Below are 27,985 nucleotides of genomic sequence, written 5' to 3'. Positions count from 1 at the left end.
AGAATGACAGGACAGTGGGAAAGTTCGTACTACAGCGTGCAGCACGAAGGTACTGTGATTTATGCCATTGGGCAGTGCGACGAACTACGGACATGTCCCATCTATTTTCGGCTGCCTACTTTTGTCCTTGCTACATCGCGCTGTTTATGCATTGTTGCTTAATGTGTCGTGGTGCACTTAAGTTCGCGGAGCATGCGTGACATCACTGAGGGGCACCGAAGCGCGCCTAGCCCAGCCAGTTCAAGGGGCCTTAGTGCACGTAATAATTAGAAACTTGAGCCATCTACGGGGAGCTGAGCACCGACTTTAGACCAAATTTATTTCATTTCCTTTTGGCAGCGCTAGGAATGCAAATGAGTTACGCGTTTCAACACCGCATGTACAAACACAAATCAGGACAATTTGTTGTCCACAATAGGGAAAAGTTGTGCCTGCAGTAGTAAACCTTCGGACGATAAGGTTGTAATGACTGCTTGCGATGTGTTTTATTTTTTCCTGATCACCCACTGTCCATGACTGGCCGATTGAGGTGATAGCGTTGGCGGAGGGGCGCCTGAAAATCGGAATATGAATAGCATTGGAATAAAATATTTGCATTCTGTCCACAATGTTTACTATTTATTTTATATTCGGCCATTATCGTCATTCTCATGGGTGCTCGCTTTCTGCTTTCCAGATACCTCGTACACGTTCCTTCGAACCGATACCAACAGGTATCTCTTCACGCTGGACAGCTCCATTACTTTAGGTAAAATGCAAAGCAATGTAATGGAACAGCCGTTCATGACCAGCGTCGACATGATTCGCAAGATTGTGGACCTGCATGGCTTCGGCTTCTTACCGCTGGGTACCATCAATCCATTCACCTATAATGCAACAGACATCAACTTCTTCAAGCTCATCTTCCAGGTGGGTGTACTGTTGCCGGAGAAGAACCCCGGAAAAAACTATTTCAAATAGTGAAACCGAGCAATTCGGTTGCAATTCACGTAACAACAAGTTAACAAATAAAGGGTGTGTAATGGGTTGTATCGAACAGTTCAGATGGTAGCGTCTGTTTGTAACCGAGAAGGTCAAGTGACGCAGAGCAGGAACAGCTGGTTGCCCGAACGGCTCACACCCGTGCTAAGCACTGGCGATCCGGCTGGCCCACTGGTTGCAGTGCAGGCATGAAACAGACGATCTGGCTGGCCTTGTTCTTGTGCTCTTCTTCTTCATTACGATTACCCCCGCTGCAAAAACGGAGCCATCCTGGCGACTTACAACGTGGAGAGTAGCGGGTCATAGAATTGTTTCAGGCGGCGAACGTGAACAACATCCCGCCCACGGCGGCGCTTGTCGGATGCCGGTGTAAGCGGCTTTATGACATAGTTGACCGGAGAGGTGCATTCGGCGATGCGGTATGGTCCATCACACTGCAAGAGAAGTTTCCTCGAAAGTACAAGCGTGGTAGAAGGTACGGACAACAAGACAAGCGTGCAGGGAGCGAAGTTCGGATTCGTAGCGTAGCCATCACGATTGGATTTTTGTTGTTGTTGGTCGGCGGAGGTGAACTTTTGGGCTAATTGACGGCATTCCTCGCCGTATCGGGCGACAGCTAAATGGGAGCACACTCTGACGTGTCTGGAGTATAACGCAAAACCGTATCGACGGTATGGGAAGGTTCTCGACCATAGAGAAGAAAGTATGGAGAAAATCCTGCAGGACTTTCTGTAGCCGTATTATATGCGTACGTGACACATGGGAGGATGATGTCCCAGTTTGTATGCTCCGATGAAACGTACGTTGCGAGCATATCACCAAGGGTGCGATTGAAACGCTCCGTAAGCCCCTTAGTTTGAGGATGGTACGCCGTTGTGGTCCGGTGAACTATGCTGCATTGAGCAAGCAGAGCTTCAACCACCTGCGACAAAAACACACGGCATCTATAACTCAGCAGCTCCCGAGGTGGGCCATGACCAAGAATGAAACGATGGAGCAGAAAGGATGCAACATGACTGGCGGTCGCTGCAGGAAGAGCAGCGGTTTCAGCATAGCGTGTAAGGGGATCAACTGCGACAATATTCCATCGTTTGCCAGCGGGTGTTAGCGGTAGCGGTCCGTACAGGGCAATTCCCATACCGTCGAAGGCACGAGCAGGGCACGGAAGCAGCTGTAATAAACCATGGGCTAGATCAGGCGGAGATTTGTGGCGTTGGCACTGCGGGCACGAGCGGACAAACTTTTGGACAAAAGTAAACATTCCTCGCCAGTAGTAACGTTGCCGCAGGCGGTCATACGTCTTCAAAACGCCTGAGTGTGCACATTGTGAGTCAGTATGGAAAGACGCGCACATGTCTGAACGCAAAGTCCTAGGGATAACCTGGAGCCAATTGCCACCATCGGGCTGGTAGTTGCGTCGATACAAGAGGTTATCTCGGACAGCAAAATGGACAGCCTGGCGACGCAGGGAGCGGGAGATGGGAGATGCAGGCCAGCCAGAAAGGAGATCCAAAAGAGAGGCCACCCAAGGATCCTTGCGTTGTTCTGATGCAAAGGTGTCGATGTCGACCGACGATACCGCCTCAGTGGTGCAGCGGGAGGTCGTGTCGGCTGGCGTCGGAGAGCGGGACAGAGCGTCAGCGTCAGTGTGCTTGCGACCTGAGCGGTAGATGACGTGTATATCGTATTCTTGAATGCGCTGAGCCCAGCGGGCAAGGCGTCCAGACGGGTCTCTTAAAGAGAATAACCAACAAAGGGCGTGATGGTCAGTAGCCACATTGAACCATCTTGTTCTTGTGCTCTTCTTCTTCATTACAGGCGTAATACCGCAATTGAAGCTGCAAAATTTTTACACGGTATGGATAAGTGCGTGGAGCCATGCATTCAAGGTTTTTTTATAATTTAATACGCAATTATGCAGCGAAATATGAAGTAGTCTTAAAGTGCAGCAGCCTTACAAAACAGAATATGTTCCTCCTTCAATAAAAATATTCTCTATCGTGCGCAAGGATCCGCGTTAGTTAACTTCCTGGAGAAAATGCTTACAGCTTCATCTGCATTCGAAGTATTCGCCTCTTTAGTCTCTAAAATATGTCCTTATCATATTGTCATGAAGTCGTGGCGGTAAAGAAGGCCGTAAAACTGAGTGATGAAACTAGCGTTTCATGGGCGACCCTACCGGCCGTGGTTGCTCAGAGGCTATGGTGTTGGACTGCTGAGCACGAGGTCGCGGGATCGAATCCCGACCATGACGGCCGCATTTCGATGGGGGCCGAATGCGGAAATACCCGTGCACTTAGATTTAGGTGCACGTTAAAGAACCTCAGGCGGTCTCAACCTCCGGAGTCCTCCACTGCGGCGTGCCTCATAATCATAAAGTGGTTTTGGCACGTAAAACCCCATAATTCATTTATTGGGCCACCCTGTGCCCTCAAAAGCAGGCTACACTCAAAGAACGGTGATAGCGGCAAATACAGTCGGCAATCGTCGAAAATCTGATCTGCCGGTCTAGTGCAACGGCGTTTATACATGAGTCATCGAAGGTTCCAGGTTAATCGCTGGTGACCGCGCGTATTCCAAAAAGTTCTACACAATTCGCGTCACACGTGCGATCAGATTGCACAACGTTCGGTCAGAACAGATATCCGATAGAAGCATGGATAATTTTTTCGAAAAACTTCCGATGCATGCAGGCGCGCCCGGCGCTGTGCGATAACATTTGTTAGGCGGTAAATATGGTCAACCGGTAAAGATAAACAAGAACACGTGTCAATATCTTACAAGGCCCACGTCTTGGCAATATCGCACTCCACCCGCCGTGGTTGCTCAGTGGCTATGGTGTTGGGCTGCTGAGCACGAGGTCGCGGGATCGAATCCCGGCCACGGCGGCCGCATTTCGATGGGGGCGAAATGCGAAAACATCCGTGTGCTTAGATTTAGGTGCACGTTAAAGAACCCCAGGTGGTCAAAATTTCCGGAGTCCTCCACTACGGCGTGCCTCATAATCAGAAAGTGGTTTTGGCACGTAAAACCCCAAATATTATTATTATTAATATCGCACTGACCACCATCACGGGAAATTAAGAAAATTATAATGTGGGGTTTTATGTGCCAAAACCAGTTTCTGATTATGAGGCACGCTGTAGTGGGGGACTCCGGATATATAGACCACCTGGGGTTCTTTAACGTGCGCCTAAATCTAAGTACACGGGTGTTTTCGGCCCCATAGAAATGCGGCCGCCGTGACCGGGATTCAATCCCGCGACCTCGTGCTTAGCAGCCGAACACCATAGCCACTAAGCAAGCACAGCGGGTCACATCAAAGGAAAAGCATGCAAAATGTTGGTTTTTTCTTTGCGACGGAACATCAAGCCCTTTCCGAAACAAGCTCGTGATCTTTTATATAAAACATATGTAAGGTCTATCCTAGAATATGGTCCTTAAGTCCTGGATCCTGCAACAAACGTTGACAAGGATAAAATTGAGAGAGTGCAATATCTCGGAGCCCGATACATTTGAGATAATTACAGCAGACAGCTTAGCATGAGTGCTGCAAAGCAGACATTGGTGCGGGAGGTGCTCAAAGAAAGAAGGAAAAAATTACTACTAAAGTTCTTCCACACCAGCTATAATTCTCTGACTGACATAGACAGCGATAGGTACACTCTATGACCTCATTGTGTCCAGCCATTTGGACTATGCGCACAAGGTATGCGAATACAAGGAGCGAACTGAACACTCAGAAATGAATTTTCTCCCCAAACGATCCGTGACTGGAATCGTCTACGATCAGCCGTTGTGCATATTACTGATAATGCCAGATTCGCTGCGGCGCTTTGAATGTGTAGGCTCGCCTGCTTTGCATTGATAACTAATACTGCCCTCTTACCTATATACCATGCTCAAACATTTAATGTATCCTGCTTCCATGTTCGTTATAATACATATAAATCCCACTTAGGCATTGCGGGCAATATGAATAAATAAAATAAATAAATAATATAAACTGAAATTTGTACACTAGTGTTCGAACTGCGCGATTTTCCACCCTAACACACTCCTGCGACAGGCGGGCGGTGTGGCGTGCGGCTCTAGCCTAAGTCGGCCTTTTCCTTGCACTGCTATTCCAAGGCCACCAACTTGTTTTGTAAAGAGATAATCAGGTCCGCATAGTGTGTGATATAAATAATCCGCCCTAAGCTGGAAGATGTTTGCACAGTAGCGTCACGGTCTCTGTTAAAAAGAAGAAACATGGCCAAAACTCATTAACACGGTTCTGGAACGCTGCCTCTGAAACATCGAGAAGGCTGCAAAATACAGCTGGTGCTTAGTGAGAGCAAGTGTTGACCTGAAAAAGTGCACAGGTCGAAGACCAAGAAAAAAAAGCTGGACGCGCTGCAAGGGTCAACTTCTTGTGAAATTATTCTGTGAAAAGAAAAAAAGGAAATTCTTCTGACTGCATTCAAAATGTAGCTTTGTTTGCATTCTTATTCGCACGCTTTCATCCGTTCCTCCTGGCGACGGCTTCTCCACATAAAAGTAATACGACGTTGCATCAAAGCTAACGCAAACTAACTATATATGGGAACCGATCTGCTTTACGGCGATTCTAGCTTGCTGTAAGAAAACAGGTCGGAAAGTAATAATTATGCACTCATAATATTTACTGCTTTCGCTTCATAACACGGCAACTAATCGCGGAGCATCGATAAGGTTTTGCGGTAGCCTGAAGACACTTGTCATTAAGGCATTACCCGGTATCAAAGCCGGGATATGAAATGCCACGCTTTTGCCGCGCTTCGGGCGCCTGAAGACCGGTAATGTCGCAGCCGCTACGCTTTGGACATCTATTTAACAATAAAAGTACTACTACTTGACAAGAATAGCATGCAGCATTATCTTGCGTTGGGCGCTATAAAGCAAATTTTGTCTTTGAAAGTGGCAAGTGCTAAAAGATGTTCTTTTGCAAAATAAAATTTGCCCTTTAGAATATTTTCCTCATTTTTATTGCATTTGGATGAAAATTTAGCAGAAAAATAAGATTATACAGCCCCTAACTGCATAAATAAATTAAACTGGCTGCCTTGTCAGGCTCTTTCTAATCTCGACCATAGGGTACATTGCTCCCTCTAAACGCAGTCTCCGAAGAAGGGGATGCATCCACAAAGAACCTCCACGCCTGTCACCGATAGGGAATGTCTGGTTGTCACTCAACCCTCGCAAGGTGGAGGGGTGTGCAGAGTTCAGCGGACGTGAAGGCGAAGTTGATGTACACAAAGAATGCCACATGCCTCTCTCACGCATGCACATGACGATCGCATGCAACCATGATGATCTGCAATCTCGCCGAAGGCGGATAAATCAACGGATCGCTTAGGCATCTAGGGGCCCCTAGGCTATACTTTTCGGAGATAAGGCAGCCTTGCCGCCGACGGGATTATCTGACTGAGCTATGTTGAATGCTCCATTGGCATAGACAGAAGTTCGACTCCTTCTCATTTTTTTTTAAATCTGATGATGGTGAGCTTAAATTTCACCTCCGCCTGCAGTGAACTACATCTGCAGGCTTGCAGTGACGCCTAAAACCGGCAAAAGATGCCGGCAGCGAGTAGGGCTATACTAATGCAGGAACAATCAAATTAGGAAAGCCCACTAAGCTTCAACAAAGGTTCTCTCTCATTAGAACAGGAATTGCCCTCCCTGGCGCAATATTCGGTCCCTCACTCAGTCATGATTCTTACAATTGACCCACGGCCCTCAGTCACCAGCAGCTGCCGAGCATTACACCAAGGTGGCGGTCAGACCTCTGACGCAGCAGAGCGTGCTAAGAATACCTGGACCCGGAAAGGCCGGCAATGGAAACTGACCCTGGCAACCTTTAACACCCGAACTCTGTCGAGTGAGACTAGCTTAGCAAGACTCTCTGAGGAACTATGAGACATTGTTTGGGATACGATTGACCTTAGTCAGATTAGAAGAACTCGTAAGGCTTATACAGTGCTGACTAACGACCATATACTCTGCTATAGAAGTTTGTAAGATAAGAAGCAATACGGGGTAGGATTCCTAATCCATAAGGATATAGCGGGCAACATTGACGAATTCTACAGCATTAATGAGAGAGTAGCTGTAGTCCTAATTAAATTTAATAAGAGGTATAGATTAAAGATAGTACACGCCTATGCTCCAACATTCAGTCACGATGACGAAGTAAATCAGTTTTATGAAGATGCTGAATTAGCGATGAGAAAAATTTATACTCAATATACTGTAGTAATGGGCGACTTCAATGGAAAAGTGGGGAAAAAGCAGGCGGGTGCACAAGCAATTGGCAACTACGGCGTCGATTCTAGGAACGCTAGAGGAGAGATGCTGGTAGAATGGGCATGATGCGCTGTAGTTTTGAACGCACCGTGGCGCGACCTGGCGGCGATCAACGAAGTTGGCTGGGTAGTACGGAAAATACGCCGTCCCTTAGAGTAACACGAGTCTCGTTAGTTTTGTGCTTTGTTTGGGGTTTCCTGCGTATATCTCTATATCTATAGATATATGTATGTATATATATATATATATATATATATATATATATATATATATATATATATATATATATATATATAGCTATATCTCGCACTCGAAAAGTGTTTGACATGTACGTAGAGCATTGTGCGCTACCTAAAGCTGCACAGGTCAAGGAGTGCGGGTGCTTTCTTGTCCGACAAACCATGGTGAAGGCGTGCGGGCCCGGCGAGTATACACCAGACTGCGCTATGCAGCGCGCTGTCCCCATGCATCGTCAGCGCCGTTATTTATGCGTGGTGAATGGTCATGAAGGTCGTGGGCCTGACACGCTGGGATTTTCAACACATTGAGCGACGACTTGGTCGCGAGAGACAAAATTGGCTAGGTAGTATTCAAGTCGGAGCTCTCCGCATTAGGTTACGCTCTCAGTGGGCAGTATACAGCCGGTCTCGCTTGATTTGTGTGTTTGCTCAGGGCTCATTTTCTGTTTTATTTTGGTGTTTAGCTATCCGAAAAAGCACCTGCGTTCGCTTTGAGTAGCCTGTGGATCATTTCGTCGAGAGTGCTTAGTCATGAAATTTTTTTAATTTAACTTAACCATGAAAAACTCAGTCGTCTATATATGTGCAAGCAGATGATTTCTTTTTATTATAAAACTTTCACGCACAGAAATTTACAGGGCTTGAAGCAATTTCTTATGGTGAAGCGGCCTACATAATTAGGCGAAAGTTCATATGGAGCCAAAAGAGTGGCAGTTTGGGCGAGTTGGTATGTCATGACTTTTTCAGGCTTGTAGCGCACTCACTCAAGTGGAAGGGGTATTGAGAAGGAACGAAAAACAGGGTGAGCGCTAACTTAGCAAAACATGTGACATGAAGAGACAACATAAAACCAAGCAACAAAAGCAAAAGTAACCATGTCAAAAAAACATACTCAGACAGCCTGTGGCGGCAGTACGAGATACTCGAATTCATTGCTTGATAACGATAATTGAGCTGAGCTTACACATGCATAGCCAAGACATATCACAGCTTTTGTTTCAAGGATTTCTCTTGTAAGCCGACTAGATTACGACCACGAATGAAGCATTCTTCTAAAACAGAATCACAACCAAATGTTTTGCAATGCCACGCAAGGAACCCCCCCGCTGTATTACAATTCTTAGCATTGTAACAATGTTCGCGCAGCCTATCATTCATACATCGGCCAGTGTGACCGACGTAACGTTTTCCGCACTTGAGTGGAAAGCAATAAACAACACCAATTTCTGCAATTAACAAACTTCTTTTTATGATTCTTATAACAGCTAGGAGGAGCATCCTTATTCGAATTAGTAAGCTTTGCAATCCTCATAAGCTTCTTAGGGGCAGAAAACACCACATGAATATTCTCTCGCTTGGCAATTTTCTTCAGATTATGTGACACGGTGTGGATATACGGAATAATGCTTGTCGTACCCCGAGCAGTTGCAGGTTTATCTTCGTGCCGGTTGCCTTTATAAACTCTCTTAGAATCCGTTCAGGTACTGACACATGTAAGGACACAGGAAAACCAGCCTGCGAAAGCCGTCCGCACTGAGAAGCAAAGCTACACAAAACGGTATGGTGGCACGATCCAAGTTGGTCAAGAGAGGCATTGCTAATCTTTGCCTAAATAATGCTCTGCGAAAAATTGGAAACGGTATGGTTTCCAAACTAGGAAACCATACCGTTTCCAATTTTTCACACCTTTATTTACAGTACCTGCTTTCGCACCCTGTGGCTTCAACTGCACATTGCGTCAAGAGCTTAGACAACTTATGAATGAGATAGTGTGTCCTTGACTGACCCCGTTCTTCATAGGAACTTTTCTACTTTTCTTGCGGAGAAGCAGCGTGGCTGTGTGATCTTTGTAGATATTCCCCAAGATATTCACGTGTGCTTCTTTTGCTTCTTCATTATGCAATGTCTCCATGACTACTGGAGAGGCTTTTGAATTACATGCCTTTTTCTGATCAATGAAAGCCATATAGAGAGGTTGAATGTACTCCCCAAATTTCTGAACTACCTGGTCGATGACATGGGCGTGATTCATTGTAGAATGTTCCTTCCTTAAGCCAGCCTGTCTTTTTTGTTGAAAAGAGTCAAGTGTTGCTGTGATGCTATTCGAAATTATCTTGTTCAGTAATTTGTACAATAATAAAAGCAATCTAATGGACCTATATTTCTGAAATATTGTAGCATATCCCTTCTTATTGATTGGTATAATGTTTAGCATTTTTCCATCTTTCTGCTATAGTTTGCACGAGGCATTGCGTATGAAGGGGAGCAAGCCTTTCAAGCATATCTTTTCTATCTTTTAGCAAACCCACTGTTATTCCATCGTCTCCTGCTGCTTTGCACCGGCACATGTCTTGCAATGCTCTTCTGTCTTCATTGCGTGTTACAGAAGGAACCTTTGTATCCTGTTAATGACTACTTCTGATTAAAGTAGTGTGGTTGCTGGGTACTGTGATGGTCAGTATATAATTATTCTCCCGCTTTTACTATATCATCAAAAATGATGATGACATTACCATGCTTACGCTTATATTTCACTGCATGCATCCTACGGCAAGTTTTCTTGTCACTAATTTCGTGCTGTAACATTTTTACTGCTTCCTCAGTCTTTCCGACATTAAAATTTCGAATATCGCTTACTTGTTGTTTATAAGCTTCGACTGTTTAGCTTATATTATCTGATCTTGTAAATTACACACTTTATTGCTTGCCAATGTCTTTATTAGGTACTGTGTTACTTCGCACAGCGCACCTGCTGGTTACCTTGGTGCCTTACTTCCCACTTCATTTGCTGCATTTCTAATAGACCTATATAATTACGATTTTATTACTGCCTTTATCCTATCTTTATCTACCTGTTCTAAAATTGAATATTTCTGTGAGAGCACCAACCTGAAGTCTTCTGCTTTGGATAGAAGCGTGTCACCATATTGGCGTCGTAATCTAAACATGGTCACCGGGCTGGTATTCCACACAACGCCGTCGAATAATGTAGTGTCGGCTGTGCGTCCTTTGCTGGTTCTTGATATGCAGGCAGGTGAGTCGGCGCGCTTAGACGTGCTTAGAAGGTAAGGTTGTCTTCGTCGGTGATGAGCGGCAGCATAGCATCGAGAGTCGTTGCCGGATTCGTCCCGTGAACCAGTTTGGACAGCGTGATTGGCGTTTTTTTCTAGTAATACCGTTGTCGTGAAGTGCCTGCCGTCTCAGCTCGTTCAGTTTGTCGAGCGACGCACCACGTGCGCTCGAGCGCCAACGCACCTGGGGACGTCATAGCGTCACGCCTTCTGCTCCCGTCAGCCAGCCGAAGAACAAGAGTCCGCGAGAGTTCGCCTACCGTCTCCGCTCGTGCAGTTCATCAAGTAATGCACCACGCCAACTGTCGGAGGGACTCGGTTGGGCACCAAAGCATGAAGCGACCTCTTAACGACACGTCCTCCGCTGCCATCAGCAAGCCGACGCAACAACATCATGACAATATTATAACTATGTGGTTCCGGCATACGGCTTAATTCTGAGAATCAGAGATGCATGCGAGGGCCGCAAGAAAGAAATAGTAACAATCACAGCACACGAACTTATATTCAAACATAGGATGTGCCACTCCACGGAAACAAGACATGGAGGCGAGCGAGATCAAGCATGCCTACAAAGCGTTCAGAGGGACCACTACAGCGCACTCAAACTTTGGCTGTTGTCCCACGAAGCTGGCGTGGGGCGTCACTCGATTAACTGCACGAATGGAGACGGCAGGTGAGCTCTCGCAGACTCTTGTTCGTCGGCTAGCTGACGGGAGTGGAAGACGCGTCGTTAAGAGGTCTCATCGTGCGTTGGCACTCCACCGGGTCCCTTCGACAGCTGTTGGCCTCTCGAACGTTGACGTCCGACTCAAATCAGCACGTCTTCCTTGCTCCGCTTCTCATCGCGGTCTGTGCAAACGTGATTTCTTCTGATTTAGTAAGCTTCATGCGCCACGAGTTATTTGTGGATTCGCTGCGTACTTTTCTACGGCGTTCTGTGATTTGTTGTACTCTTCTTGATTTCCCCGCAGGGGCGTCTGCCCCAGCAGGCGTTTGGTGTGTTGCCACACCACGCACCCGAGCACGCGAGGGTTGGACCCTCCCGCGTGTAGCCGTGCGCGGCTTAGCCCTGTCTGGGGAAAGGGGGATCCTGGGGGTTCAGCCGATGCTGGGTGTTTGGACCTTTAAGGCCCCCCGTCGGAGGCAACGCACCCCTTTGGCCTCTGCTTCACATAGACTGCACCTCCAGACTGACCCACCTGGAGGACATCAGCAGTCGCCTTTTCCTGTCTCTCCCTCCTCGAATCTTCATCTTTATCTCTCACTTTTCGACCTTTCCTGTCTCCTTCTCTCTCCTATTTACTTCCTTTCTCCTGGCGACAAGGGTTAACCCTGTGTGGCTATCCAACCTTGGGTACACCATATTCGGTTATAGTGACGGCGTACGACTGGCGTCGTGCAGACTTGTATGCAAGCTCTGCCGCGTCCCCTCGTTGGGCTCCGTGGTGGGCGGTCGGCGCTCTTGCCGAATGTATACATCTTTTCATGGAAACTTCTTTCCCCAAACTTCCTGATCTCCCTCAGAAACGAGGGCGCACCGAAGATTTCTTCCAGTTTTTCGGACGCCAAATCCAAAACTTCCCCCGCTTTCACGTTATTCACTCTGAAAAGACAGACAAACCAGTGCGAACCATTTCACCGTTCCTTGTGTCAAAGTCCTTGACTGATGCTTTTGGTCCAGGTTACAAGGCGTCGAGGATGGCAAGTGGTGACCTCCTCTTGGAGCTCCGCGATCAGAAGCAATATGACGAACTACCGAAGCTAGGGTCATTTGGGGAGACCCACATAACAGTAACCCCGCACCGTACAATGAATACCACCCGTGGTGTTGTGTCGGATGATGATTTGCTTGAGCTTACTGAAGCCGAACTCCTGGGTTTCAGTGAGCAACATGTTATCAATGTCAGAAGAATTAAAATGAGGCGAGATAGTAAAGAAATCCAAACCAAGCACCTAATAATCACCTTTGGTTCAAGTGTCCTGCCCGAGTCAATCGAGGCCGGGTACATCAAGCTCCGTGTTAGGCCGTACGTGCCAAACCCACTCCGTTGTTTCAAATTCCAGTGCTTCGGTCACAACTCGCAGAGCTGCCGAGGCCGCCAAACTTGTGCTAAATGCAGTGCCAAAGAACACACCACTGAAACTTGTGAGAACGCTCTCCACTGTGTAAACTGTGATGGGGAGCACGCCGCGTACTCGCGGTCGTGCCCATCCTGGAAGAAAGAAAAAGAAATCGTAACGATCAAAGTGAAAGAAAATATCTCGTTCAAGGAGGCACGCAGGCGGGTAGCGTACCTGCCAAAGAAAAGCTTTGCCGAAGTGCCGCGTCAGGGGGCACCGTCAGAACAGCATCCGGCGGCTGTCTGACCCACAAGCAGTGAGTCGGCAGCTACGCCATCTGCCCCCACGGCGGTTGCAGCTAGCGCTGCTCCGTCAAGCCAGAATGAGGGATCATCGACCCCAAAGGTTGGCGCAGCCGAGGCTGTCCCGGCCTCCCCGGCCCCTTCCTGCGCTGGCAACAGCCGGCGCAGCCAAATCCCTCAGGGAGCCCCATCGACCTCCGGTCTGGTGGGCGCAGGGGTCTTGCCCTCCAAGGCGGGACTCTCTCGGGTAACTTCGCGCTCGCAAGAGCCCGTATCCGGCGGCTCACAAGAGGCAACGGACACAACACCTATCCTCAAGTCGCACCAAGCGCCTAAGGAGCGGCGAGGCTCCCTCGAACGCTCCAGAAGGGGCAAAACTCCCGTTACAGCTCCTCGAAAAGGTGCTGTACTTTAATCTCTGTAATTTCCATAATCACTACTACTGTTTCTGTACACGCAGCACCTATTGACTTCCAATGTGGATACACAAATCATTCATTGGAATGTCAGAGGTCGTCTTAGGAATCGTGATGATGGGCAAGAACTCATCTATAAACACAATCCAAAAGTGATGTGTTTACAGGAAACACACTTAAAATCCAAACACACAAACTTTCTCCGACAGTATATGACTTTTTTCAAAGATCGCGATGATGCTGTCGCATAATCGGGCGGTGTCGCCATTGCTATCCATAGGAGCATTGCGTGTCAACTTTTACAGCTACAAACGCCTCTCGAAGCAGTGGCGGTTTGAGCTGTTCTCCTGAACAAGCTCATCACCATTAGCTGTCTTTACATACCCCCCATTACAAATTAACGAAACAAGAATTCCAATCCTTTATAGATCAATGGCCGGAACCTTATGTTGTTCTTGGCGATTTCAATGTGCACAGCTCCCTGTGGGGCCACTCTCGTATAGATGCGCGAGGTCGTATTGTTGAACAGTTCCTTTTTTCTTCTGGCGCGTGCCTTCTGAATAAGAAAAAAATACACGTATTACCGTCTTGCAAACAATACCTTTTCTTCATTTGATCTGAGCATAGTTTCCCCGTCCATACTGCCTGAACTCGAATGGGAAGTTACGAACAATCCTTACGGAAGCGACCACTTCCCCATATTATTAAGAACACTTAAAAAACGAATATCCACCACAGGCTCCTAGGTGGAAGATAGACACAGCAGACTGGGAGAACTTCCAAAACTTAACTAGTATATCATGGGATGACATGTCCTCGTTAGAAATTGATGCTGCTGTGCAGTATTTTACAGCCTTCACAAGAGATGCCGCATCTAAATGCATACGTGAAATAAGTGGCTCGGCAGGCAAACGCCATGTCCCGTGGCGGAACGATGAATGCAGAATCGCACGTAGGAATCAGAACAAAGCGTGGGGGTTGCTACGCGCTTCGCCCACTGCAGAAAATCTTGTCAAATTTAAAAAAGTAAAGTCCCAAGGTAGGAGAACACGCTGACAGGCCAGAAGAGAAAGTTGGCACAAGTTTTTATCGAATATAAACTCGTATAGAGATGAGGCCAAAGCCTGGAACAGGGTTAATAAGATTAGAGGGCGGCAAACATATTCACTCCCTCTAGTAAATACACAGGGCGATACACTGCAAGATCAGGCAGACTCACTTGGGGTGCACTTTGAGAGTGTATCAAGTTCAAACCATTATTCGCAATCCTTCCTGAAATATAAGCAAATAAAAGAATGCAAGCCAGTCATCAGAAAATGTCGACAGAATGAACCCTACAACTGTCCTTTTAGTGCTGCCGAGTTGCGAGCTGCCTCCAGCGCATGCAAGAGCTCTGCACCGGGATCTGACCGAATCACGTATGAAATGCTCAAAAACACACACAATGACACGCAAGTTACACTACTCACACTTTTTGACACCATCTGGGATGCAGGGTACCTTCAAACCGCATGGAAGGAAGCCATTGTTGTCCCTGTTTTGAAACAAGGCAAAGACCCTTCCTCAGTGACAAGCTACCGCCCGATAGCACTCACAAGTTGCATTTGTAAGGTGTTTGAAAAAAATGATAAATCGGCGACTCATTCATTTGCTTGAACAGAGCAAAATGCTTGATCCTTATCAGTGCGGCTTCCGAGAAGGGCGCTCCACAACTGACCATCTTGTACGTATAGAAGCAAATATCCGGGACGCATTCGTACACAAACAGTTTTTGTTATCCATATTCCTCGGTATGGAGAAGGCGTACGATACAACGTGGCGCTACGGAATCTTAAGAGACTTGTCAGACATGGGCATCCATGGGAATATGGTAAACCTAATAGAAAGCTATCTGTCCAATCGTACCTTCCGGGTAAAAGTCGGAAATGTACTTTCACGACCTTTACGCAAGAAACGGGTGTTCCCCAAGGAGGCATGCTCAGCTGCACGCTCGTCATCGTGAAGATGAACACGGTTCGCGCTTCATTACCACCGGCCATCTTTTCTGCTGTCTACGTGGACGACATACAAATAGCTTTCAAATTCTGTAACCTCGCAGTGTGCGAGAGACAGGTACAGCATGGCCTGAACAAAGTGTCAATGTGGGCAGACAGGAATGGATTTAAGATCAATCCTAACAAAAGCTCTTGTGTTCTTTTTACAAGAAAGGGAGGACTTATTCCAGATCTTTGCATAGAACTGCGTGGACAACAGATACCTGTAAACAAAGAACAGAAATTTCTAGGTGTTCTATGTCATCGCCATAATTTTATAGCACGTAGATTTTACGCACTTTACAGCGAATATTTTAGGCCACTTTACAGCCAAGTCACATCTTCCATAATACATCGTTAACATTACTACTTGTCATGGCGCTCTTTGGCCGAACCTGGCCCTTGCGCCATAAAACACCACACATCATCATCATCACTGGTGTACCTCAGGGTGGCGTGCTCAGTTGCACACTCTTTATTGTTAAGATGACAACACTTCGTGCATCCTTACCACCGGCCATATTGTATTCCGTCTATGTAGACGACATTCAAATAGGTTTCAGATCCTGTAACCTCGCAGTGTGCGAGAGACAGGTACAGCATGGTTTGAACAAAGTGTCAGGGTGGGCAGAGAAAAATGGATTTAAAATCAATCCTCATAAGAGTTCTTGTGTTTTGTTTACAAGATAGGGATGCCTGGTTCCCGATCCTTGCTTAGAACTGTGTGGACAACAGATACTTGTAAACAAAGAGCACACATTTCTAGGTGTTATACTTGACAATAGACTCACTTTCGTCCCCCACTTAAGCATCTTAAATAAAGATGTCTAAAAACAATGAACATAATGAAACTTCTATGCCAGACTGCATGGGTTAGTGACAGGAAGTGTTTAATGAATCTCTATAAAAGCCTCATTCAATCACAACTAGACTATGGTGCCGTGATTTATCACTCTGCCGCCCCGAGCGCACTAAAGATGCTAGACCCAGTCCACCATCTAGGAATCCGACTGGCCACTGGCGCTTTCAGAACGAGTCCCATACAAAGTTTACATCTAGAATCGAATGAGTGGTCACTTCATCTGCAGAGAACATACATCAGCCAAACATATTTTCTGAAAGTCCGCTCAAATCCTGAATATCCATGTTATAATACCGTTGACGAGATGACATATGCTACACTCTTTCATAATCGTCCCTCCGTAAGACAGCCTTTCTCGCTGCGTGTGAGGGAGCTTAGTCATGAAATGCATCTTCCACTCCTCGAGCTTCGCCCAATGCATCCAGCCAAGCTGCTACCTTTTTGGGAGTGGCAGCTGATACAATGCGATATATCTTTCATGCAAGTTACAAAACACGCTCCAGAGATTGAAGTCCAAATGCATTTCCGGGAACTCCAGCACAAATACTCCTGCACGGAGTTCTACACAGACGCATCGAAGTCACACGACGGGGTGTCCTATGCAGCCGTCGGTCCATCCTTCTCGGAAACCCAGGTACTGCATCCGGAAACTAGTATCTTTACGGCTGAGGCCTACGCACTGCTGTGGGTCGTAAAGCAGATAAATAAATCAAAACTCCAGAAATCAGTTATATATACGGACTCCCTTAGTGTTGTGAAGGCCTTCATGTCTTTCTGTAACCACAAAAATCTGGTAACTAATGAACTCTACTCCGGCCTGTGTAAAGCATATATATCTAACCAACATGTGATTATATGCTGGGTGCCTGGACATAGGGGCATCGAGGGTAACGTTCTAGTGGACCAGATGGCCACATCAATTTCATTGCATGCAGTTAATCCTACTGCTTCGGTGCCAGTCACAGACCTGAAGCCTTTCTTAAGAAGGAAACTGCGAAACCTCTGGCAACGTATGTGGGACGCAGAAGTAAATAACAACCTGCACGTGATAAAGCCAGAGTTAGGTTCTTGGCCCGCCATAACAAAATCACGGCGAACAGATGTCCTATTCTGTCGCCTCAGAATAGGACACACATTTGGCACACACAACTTCTTACTCAGTGAAAATGATCTTCCAACCTGCCGTAGATGCGGGGAGAGGCTGACCGTCCTCCACGTCCTCCTGGAGTGTCGGGCAGTCGAATCTGAGAGAAGGAAACATTTTTCTCTAACATACCAGCAGCACATCCCCCAATATCCCGTAATGCTACTCGGCCCAGAACCTTTATTTGACACCAACGCAGTCCTAAGTTTTCTGAAAGATGTTGTCTTGCATGTTGTTAGCCCTACATGTTCATAGCGGGTCCTCTCTTCAGAGGATGCCGCTGTGATAGCTCTTTCGTATAGCACATGCCTCTAGGCCCTTGTGTTTCAAGGGCGCTGGCGAGGCAGCAGTGCTCCAAGTAATTTTACCATGTTATATATTTTCTATTTTGCATCATTCTTCTACGATGCATTTCAATGTTCATAGTATTCGTCATTAGTCATCGCCATAATTTTATAGCACGTAGATTTTACCCACTTTACAGCGACTATTTTTAGGCCACTTTACAGCGAAGTCACATCTTCCATAATACATCTTCAACATTACCACTTCTCATGGGGCTCTTTGGCCAAACCTGGCCTTTGCGCCATAAAACACCACACATCATCGTCATCATCTTGATTTATTATTTTTTCTACGCCCTGAGCCTGCCATGATCTTGGTTCTTCGAAAGACCCCACTACCTGTGTATTCCGCCTAAACTCGAAGTCGGATTTCGTGCGATGAGTCAGAGGCGCAAGGATGGGGGAGGAGCCCTTGACAAAACGACTGTTGTTGGCACGAAGTCCACGAAGCCTGCGCGCTGTCTTCTTATAGAACGGCAGTCGAAAGGTGTTTTCTGTAGATCCGGATGGACTGCAGACTTGCTGATGAGGTCGCCGAGAAACAAGAGTTCTTCGTAAAAGAAGTTGAATTTTTTCGACTTCGAAGTCAGTGCAGATAAGTTTATCATCGCTAACGTTGTATGAACCAGCCAAGGGGGAGCATAGATATTCGCAGTTAACATGATGACGTAGTTCATGTAGGCGAAACCCGCCGGCCGCTTCAAACGCGCCAAGTCGGTGTCTAGCAAGCACTTGAACGTTGCAGGTAACGAGCAAAGTCCGAATGACATGGCCTTAAATTCATAGCGGTCATCCGGCATGCCGAAGGTGGTCGTCTCTCAATGCCTCTCGACGATTTTAATTTGCCAGTAGCCAGTCTGAAGATCTATCGACAAAAAAAAACAGTTCTCCTTGCCGAGCCTATCCATCGGGCCGTCTATTTGTAGGTAGGGGTATATGAGAATTTTTTTCAGGCGGAGCTAATCTACACTGAAGCGCAGAGCTCCACGCTTCTTCTTCACTAAGGCCACATGAGACAACCACGGACTGTTCCATGACTGAACAATTTCGGCATGCAGCATTTCATCTACTTGCGTTGCGGCATCTCGTTATCACGTAGAAACGCGGTGCGGCTCTGTCGGGATGCTCAAGCGCAATGTTCAGTTACTAAGGAGCTTTATTATGTCCGGTATTTGTCTTCTGGATTACGGCGCTGCCCAAACATACCAGCGAAGTATAATACGCTTGGTTACTGCAATTTTAGCTTTTTTTTGTCTGATTGAGCTCTGCGCCACCAAGTGGTGGCACCTCTTCGGGCGTTCACGAAGGCCGTTCAGCCTTCCGCCCAATATATCCACGTTTGCCGGAAAAACGGACACGCTAGCCCTTTTTATTATTGGATGGTAGACAACTATTGTCTGTGGAACCTTCGAAAACTCTGAAAAGCAGTCGTTGTATTGTAAAAGACATTTGAGCTGCTACTGCTCACGCATGGGAAAGATTTTATTGATGTGTAAGGCTGGTTTGGGAACCATGGCCATCCAGGTAGAAGCCGTAGCACCAAAAAAAAAAATATGAACACGCATAGCTGGTTTGCAGAATTTCCTCCATGTATGCGAATATGCTGGCTGAAGTTTGAGATCACTTCCGCTTTTCCTCCATCCAGTTGAACAAGCCATCTCGCGACGCAGATTTCAGTTTAAGTACGTGCTGCTCGCTTTCAACGGCACCTTGTACGTCTTTGGATGTTTCGGCGCCGACGGAGATGACGCTCGAGCAAGGCGGGATGCTGACTTGGTCCTCAAGCACATTCAAGGGCAGTGATCGACGCTACTAAACGGCGGTATCGCTTGATCCACAGGCAGGCGTTATCGTCTTATATCTTTAGTCGATGACTCAGCCGTGTTAATTGGTGACGTCCATGCCGAGTATTAGACCCTGTGAGCATCGTTGCAGAATGACAAACGTCGCTGGTTAAGCCTGGTTATGAACTGTATCTCTTGCCATGCAGATTTCAACCGACATTATCAGGCGTCCTCCAGCTGGCCGGATATGAGGGTCGTCCCTTGTAGTAAGCTTTTCTTCAATTTACTGGCGAAAGTTTCCCCTGATGACGGAGTAGTTGGCTCTTGCGTCTACTATAGCAGTGACGTCGTGTCAGCCGAGGAGCGTCGAGGCCGATGGCTCTTTGTCCTCTTTTGAGGCATTTTCTGTGCTTTTAGTCTTCTCTTGGATGCCGGCGTGCCATCGGTAGTCGCCGAGGTGGGTACGGAAGGGTGGGCGGCGGTGGCGGATAATATTTGGCATTAGGATGAAGAGCAACCGCACCTCCACGATTGCTGTTTTTGGTTGTCTAAATAGGGCTAGCAGACCAGCCCCACGTTTAGTCAACTTGCGGTCGGCGCTGCGGCGAGCAGTAGTTTCTTGGCGGTGGTGAACGGGACGGCCGTCGAGGTCTCTACTCAGTGGTTGCGATGCAGTCGGAGATCTCACTTGCTGGTTTCCCTTGCACTTTACGCGGCGTGTTGACGGTGAACCCTCGTATGCCCACGTCTCGGCACGGGCATCGGCGGTAGGCGTGGTCGGCTTCTCCGCAGTGATATCAAAAGCGGGGGGCTGTCGGCAGCGGGTCCTGCGTCTGTCTTCGTGAGGAAGTTGCACTGAACGGCGGATGTGCAGCGTTACGGGGCCCAGACGTGGGCATGGAGGATGGACCTTGGTGGCGGGTGATGGCTGCGTAGGTCATCGCTTCCGGCTGGGGTTGCGGTTATTCTCTCAGTGATCATTGAACTTCTTTCACAACGTCAGCGATCGAGGCCTTCTGAGGCTACAACCTCCACAACACTCGCTGTGGTTCCTCCTGAAGCACCACTGATTGTCTCGCGTAGTTCATCGGTGCAGACTGCTTGATATTCAGCCCAGTTTGTTTAATGACATCATCATGTGGTGGTCGCAGTTCGTCGGTCTCGAGTGCTTGATCTTCAGCTCAGTTTCTTTATTGTCAACATGCGGTGGTTTCATTAACCAGTGCGCATTTCCAGCGCCTTCTCGATGGTTTCGGTTCCGCCAGAAACTTTGCTATAGTGTTGGACGCGTTACAAATTACTTCAACGAAGAGGCCGCCTTTACTCCCAGCGTCAGGAAGTGTACATTTTTATCTTGTGACATGTCGGAGTCGGCATGAAGGAGCAGGCGAGCCATCTCCTCCTTGAAGATCGCGATGTTCTCGCTGGATAGTTTTACTCGGGCTTCTAGCAAAGCTTCCACGCTTTCTTTCCGCACAAGGTTCGTGATACACTGGAAGAAGGTTCTGCGAAATAAGTCGAATGTCGTCAGTTTTGACTTTGGATTGTCGAAGCACTTCCGAAAGGCGTCCTTCAAGACATGAATCAGCATGTCGTCATAGTTTCAGCTGTAGAACATAGCGACCCTTTCAAACGCTGCACTCGCAGTGGTGGCCTAGCGGCTATGGTGTTGCGCTGCTAAGCACGAGGTCACGGGATCAAATCCCGGCCGCGGCAGCCGCGTTTTGATGGCGGTAAAATGCAAAACCCCCATGTGCCCTGCATTGGGGGCCCGCTCAAGATCCCTTGGTGGTCCAAATTAAAACGGAGACCCTCACAACGGCGTGCCTCATAATCAAATCCTACTTTTGGCTCGTAAAACTCCGGAATCCTTTGAAACCTTTCCGTTCGGCTTTGCTGATCTGCGAAATTTGCTCTCATTTAATTTGCTGTGTCTGCTAGTGAAGAAAATTAGTTGAATTAACCAAACTTCGCAACCTATGAATTTCGCACATGACAAGGTGAAGCACTTAAATGCGCAGAACCTTCGCAGATCTCATGATCTGTTTACCTTATGACTTTGGGCTTCAACATTACAGTTAGGCTTCAACAGCGTTGAGCCAAGTGCTCGCGGTATTTTTCCGAATTAGTGCTGCTGCTTTTGATGGAATGAAGGCGAGTACCAAGTATATCATGCTGAAATGTCAATGTAAAGCGCCCACAAAATTTATTGGGAAGAAATAAGACTCCGCATTATTTGTGATGATGTCGTGTGTTCTGACTGCATGTGCCACATATCGCCAAAGAGTGTCAAATACATAGTTACAAGCGGTTAATGGAGCGATTAATCACAATATGGAATATATAAGATGGCTCTAAACATAATTAGAATCTGCCCCCGTATAAGAGTATAAAATGTATATGTGAAAAAGACGTGACAGTGCTTCTAGTAAGGTGTGCTATAGAAATGAAAGATAAGTTGAGAAACTAAAACTACGCAATAAGAAAATAAGAACGTTGCAGAAATTATAATTTCTTAGCACTGCTGCCTCACCATGACCATTGAACACAAAGGCCTGGGGCACGTGCTGCGTAAGCAGAGCCTTATTGACACTTCGCTTATTCTCTATCTCGTCTTAGGTTACACCCGCTTCCGCGGTAAATTAGCGCTCGAGTTGGTAGAGCATAAACTAGCATGAAATAAACCAACTTGTTCCTTTTTTTCTTTCGCACAGCAATTGAATCAAATGCTGAAGAACAGACTAGGTGTGTCCACTCCTTTCAACTTTTTTGCCTTCAAGCCACAGAATCTGAAGCGGACAATTGCCGATTTCATCACATTTCTGCAGGACATCAACGGGTAAGTTGATATTTCAAAGGGACACTAAAGCGGAGCAAAAAATCAGTTTAGACTAATAAAGTATTGTTTGAGAAACTGCAGCCAGTCATTTCAGAATAGTAGTTTGATTATTAGATGAGAAAATGAAGGTCGATGTGCCAGTATTCGAATTTTTCGCCTAAACCCCGATGCCCGTACATCAGTGTGACGTCAGGGATTGCAAATTATGTTTTCGCATTTGGGCCGCGTTGGCTCAGTAATGGTTCCCGAAACTTGTCAGGTTTAATGTTTGGTTCCTTTAGAACACAATGTAGTCAATCTGTACCACTATGCAATTAGGTAGGCCCTAGAAGATGCCATCAAAATCCATGACGTCCCAGCGACCAAGTGCGGGAACTTCAAGGGGCGTCGCCACCCGTCTTTCCCTCTTGCGCTTTTTCTGGCTTACCAAGCGTCTTATCGTTGCAAGAGTGGCGTTTTTGGTGTCCTCGAGCGGTAATTTACTAATGCAGAAAAAAATCATTTTTCTCTTTAGTGTTCCTTTAAGGAGGAAGAGAAGCCTAAAAAGGCTTTTTGAACAATTTCAATAAGGTTTGGAAAAGTAATTTATTTTCGCCAGCCGATTACTCAAATAAAGTTATTTTATTCATAGAATAAATATTTTTATGATGTTCAATAGAAGATGTTCCTTGTCCAGGGCCTAATGGCCTATTTTAGAGTAACGTGCACGGCTTAGTACTGCACACGGAAGGGACTCTGAATGTTCGTAGTTTGCCGTAAGCAAGAAGTTGTTGTTTTAGGCTGTTTTGAAGCGGAGTTTTCGGTTGTCAAACTTTGTCTTAAGTAAGCCCACCTGCATACTAGAGAAAAAGGTTCCTTTTGAAACATTCCCCTAAATAGTATGAGAACCAAAATTTGCTTACCGACACAACACATATATGTGTGTTTCTAGAAAAAAAAGTTTCCCGATAGCCAAGTAAAAGAAAAGTTGTTGCTCCGCCACAACACAAAGAGCACGGAAATTGTTGTTTCGAGAAATCAAGAACATTTGAATGCGTACTAACTTGAACGAAACCTATAAACTCTTATAGAAATGAAGAGTCTTAAAATCCCGAAAATAAGAAAATGAAATATTCAATCTTGGGGCCGAATTCCGGCTTTCAAGTATAGCGCGTCCTTTCTTAACGAAGCGTTGTCTATTGCACGTTCCTCCTGCAATATACTTTAATATTCCGGTCATTTTGATCCACAATACCATTTCTGCACAGCTGTTTTTTTACATAGTCAGCCGCGACTGTTCATAATATTTGTTTCAGATTTCCATGACTCACAGCAGAGTTCAATCAAGACGTCTTCTTGTACAGTAGCCGTTTAAGTGCAGTTTAACACCTGCTTTAAGCCCATTACTTGTGGTGTGAGTAGTATCGCTATATTTATAATCGGATAAGGTGTAGTGTGGCGTTGCCTCTCATGCTCGTTACCGAGCACTTTTTCACGCGAACTTTGGCTGCAACAACAATAAAAGAACGGTTCAGCACCAATGATAGAGGCGAGCACAATCGCAGGCAGTTCGGCTCACTGACGGGGTTAGAGTCCTTTGGGACGTTTATAGCGTCATAATTGCTGGTCCCAGAGCAGTCGCTGGTGTGATTTTCGATTCGATAATACGCTACTAATTTTCGTGGGGGAAGCGCAATATAACACCACCTTCTTGTTTACCAACAAACCCGCCGTGGCTGCTTAGTGGCTTTCCCGTTGCGATGATGAGCACGAGGTCGCAGGATTATATCCCGACCACAATGGCCGCATTTAAATGGGGGCTAAGTGCAATAAACGCCAGTCTTCCGTCCATTGGGCGCATGCCAAAAAATCCCAGGTTGTTAAAATTATTCCGCACCCCCTCACTGATGCGCACCTCATAATCAGATCTAGGTATTGGAATATAAAATACCAGTATTTACAATAATGTTTTTAGGCCATCAAGTAGCGGAAAACGTCGGATGCTCACAAAAAAAGCCGTTGTGTCAATTTACAGCGAGCCCGAATAACCTCAGTCAGCCTGAATCAGTGAATTCACAATGGGCCCGAATACCCACATAGACAATGACGGGCACTCATTTACTACTCTAAAGAAACTCCCTAGCATAACATTGCTCATTGCCTTGGTTTACTTTTCATTGTGCAGGATTACAAGTATCATCATCATTTTGACCACAACAGAGATTAAATTGACTCAACCGCAACCGTCGTCTGCTTGGGACATTGGCTGCCTTTACTACTACACGGAGCCTACATTGGTAAGTGTGTCCGCTACCAGCACGTTCGTATGTTTACGGCCGGGCGCGAAGACCTATATTTCACTTGGATTATGCCGCCACTTCCCTGTCCTTGGCACGTGCAGAAGTGAATAATGAAGACGGCGATGTACTCCGCCACTATGTTAAGACGACGGAATTCAAAAGTGCCGTCAGCATAGAAAAAAAAAACATGATGACAGGGGATTATTTTCCAGCTAGTTTAGACAACGAATTCTGTAACGCGATGGCCAGTATCGAACCCGTGGTGGAACCTGGTCAACAAAGTGATTCTTCATTCATTCAAATAACTTTGTTGAGTGCCCTGCAACTTCGTGGGCGTGGGCCTGGACCCCACCGGGGGATCTACCAAGGGTTGTTGGCCTTTGGCGGCTTCCTCGGCTCGCTGGACCACCCATTGATGGTTCTGCAGGTCCGAACTGAGCAACGAAGACTCCCAGCGCGCTCTTAGGCTGTCGCTGTTTGAGGCTACATCACCGTCATTCTGTATTATAGCCATACATTCCCATACGATATGCTCCATGGTGGCTCTAGAGTCGCACTGTTTGCATTGTCAGTCGTGTATAAATCTGGGTGTATAAGGTGCATGATAGCTGGACTCGGATAGGATCTGGTCTGTAACTACCGCCATTCTACAGACTGGTTTTTGCTTAATATTGGAAGCAGCGGCGGGAATGTGTGCCTCTGCAATCTATGTTATTGTGTAATTTCGTGAAATCTGGTCATTCGTTCTTGCCATTCCCACTCATCGGTAGTCGGTGAGGCAGGGCTGACCGAGGCTCGGTCCGTAAGCTCTCGAGCCATTCGGTGTGCCGCCTCATTGCTACCGTATGGTAGTGTGTGAGCGGGTCTCCAGATGAGATCGACACTTTTGTCGTGATTATTAGCTAATTTTAGGAGTCGTAGTTCCTCTGGGGAAATTCGACCGTTGGCGGAGTTTCGCATGGCCATGTGAATGACTGATGATTATGCCCGCTTGTGTTTGTGCTATGTCTAGCGCGATAGCTATTTCCTCTGTAGTTTCTGCGTGTAGCTTGTTGACTGTAGCGCTCTTCATGCATTTTCCCTCGTGATTTATCAGCACTGCAGTGTAGGCGCGCTTGTTTCTGTATCTAGCTGCGTCTACAAATGTGGTGTCCTTGCTGTTGCCGAATTTCTTCTGTATATTGCGTGCTCTGCTTTGCCGTATACCCTGATGGTGGGTAAGATGTATATTCTTGGGAATTGGAGGGGTGTTATCATGTCTCTGATGTGTCCGAACATATCTGCTTTGCCGCCATGTTGGGTATGATACCTTCTACCTAGGCGATCCAATATTTTCCTACCTGTTTCGGTTTTAGACAGGCGTTCGTATTGTGATATTCGCTGTGCGTCGATTAGCTCTTCCAGCCTATTGTGGAGGCCTAGCATCAGTAGTCTATCGTTGCTGGTGATGATGGAGAGTCCGATTGCTTGGTTGTAGATTTTTCTGATTAAGCAGGCTAATTTGTATTTCTCTGACGAGTAGTAGGTACGATGCCACGTATACTATTCTACTTATTACGAACACTTGGACTAGTCTAACCAGATTGCTTTCTTTCATTTCACTATGTTTGTTGACTACTAGTTTAAGTAGCCGCATGATTTGAGATGTTATGTTGTCTAACTTGCGTATGGTCTCTCCATTGTAGCCGTTACTTTCAATGATGAGGCCTCTGATCTTGTCAACCTTTGGCGTGGGCGTACCATCTGCCATAGTTAGGTGAATTTGCGGATTGTTTTATTCCTCGTAGTTGCGTGGTGGTTTTCGGCCCCGTCGCGATGGTACATAAATGAGGAGCTCAGATTTCTCAGCCGAACACACCAGCCCGGTTCCTGCTAGGTATTGTTCCACTGCTTCTATTGCACGTTGTAATCTGTTTTCAACCTGTCCATCGTTGCCATCGCTTACCCAGAGGGGGACATCGTCAGCGTAGATGGTATGATTGAGGCTATCGATTTCCTGTAGCTTTGCTGGTAATCCGATAACAGCCAGGTTAATCGGCATTGGCGATGGTACTGAACCTTGGGGCGTACCTGTGCTTCCGATGTGTAGTTCTCCGGACTTAAGGTCTCCTATGTTAATGTGGCCTTTCTGTTAGTAAGGAAGTCTTATATATAACTGTATGCTCACTGGCCTAGGCCTGGCTCATTTATTATGTTTAGTATTGTTTCGTGGGAAACACTGTCAAAAGCTTTCTTTAGGTCCAAGCCTAGGATAGCTTTAGTGTTCGGACTTGTGTTATTCTTGCGTGATAAATGATTACATCTGCAAGCATAAATTTACTCTGCCAGCGCATGCGTGAATCTCTGTGCTGAGGGATCATTGTAATGTAATGATCCCTAAAAAAACAAGTGTACATAACAGGTGTACACACTTACTTTTCGAAGTTATAGCCGGCAAACTGTAGCTACGGAAAAATTCTTATGGCATTTTCAGACGCTGTGGTTGATGAAGCCCGAATTTTCGCACAAAGTAACGTTTTACGCCATTATTTGCGTTCAGAAAATAAATTGTTGTCTGATTACAGTTTTTAGCGCACAGAAATTTACAATTCAATGCGTTGAAAAGAAGTAGTGGGTCAACAAGTACAATGGTGCCGCTTCCATGACGGCTGAAAAAGACGAATAAACATGTTTCCCTAACTAGCTTTCAGTTTGTTGGATTAGCTTTTATTTACTGGTCTTGTCTTGCAAACGCGTACTTTGGTTGCCATTTTTTACTAGAGGCCCTTTCTGCTCATGCGTTCAATTCACGCGGTTACGCAGGCTTTTTCAACAGGTGAGGAGGAATGGGAGCGCAGCGGACCTTTCCTTCTCTATGGCTTGTATGAGCCGGGGTGGCACTGCTTGAATGTGTTCCTCTCGCGTGCTGGGGAACAATTTGGAAATATTTTAGCTCTTTCTCCGTGACATTTACGCGAGCTAAACATACGAGGTGATCGGAGCCTAAATGCTTAGCCCTTCAGTGCAGCGATAACTAAAGTATGCGGGAATTTCTTTTGACTACGTAAACACGCGAAATGCATCACGAGCCGCTGTGAGTGCGCGTGTTGTGAACTATTCTGACTGCAGCGGTTTTTACTCGACGAAGAGCAGCAGCGTCTCTGAATTGGTCTCGTGAATTGGAAGATGTTTTCACTATCCGATCGCTTGGCGTCAGGTCTAAAGCATGAGAGCGCTCGTGCGCGGCCGACAGAAGGCAACCGCGAAACATCGGAGCACCAGACGTTATAAAATATTTGCGGCAGTCGCCGGTTTTGTTCTCGC

General features: G+C 46.6%; 1 protein-coding gene across 1 annotated transcript; it reads left to right on the top strand.

The window, feature by feature from the left end:
• Window positions 1–3: 3 nt before the first annotated feature.
• LOC142578470 (uncharacterized) lies at window positions 4–27,826 on the top strand. The gene is made up of 5 exons (XM_075687853.1): window positions 4–49; window positions 677–909; window positions 22,279–22,403; window positions 24,568–24,679; window positions 27,791–27,826. The coding sequence occupies exons 1-5, from the start codon at window positions 4–6 to the stop codon at window positions 27,824–27,826; spliced, it is 552 nt and encodes a 183-aa protein (XP_075543968.1).
• Window positions 27,827–27,985: the final 159 nt, after the last annotated feature.

Source organism: Dermacentor variabilis, chromosome 4, assembly GCF_050947875.1.
Source record: "Dermacentor variabilis isolate Ectoservices chromosome 4, ASM5094787v1, whole genome shotgun sequence".
NCBI classification, from domain to species: domain Eukaryota; kingdom Metazoa; phylum Arthropoda; class Arachnida; order Ixodida; family Ixodidae; genus Dermacentor; species Dermacentor variabilis.
Note: the sequence above shows the minus strand (reverse complement) of the source record. Positions and strands in the feature narration are given on the sequence as shown.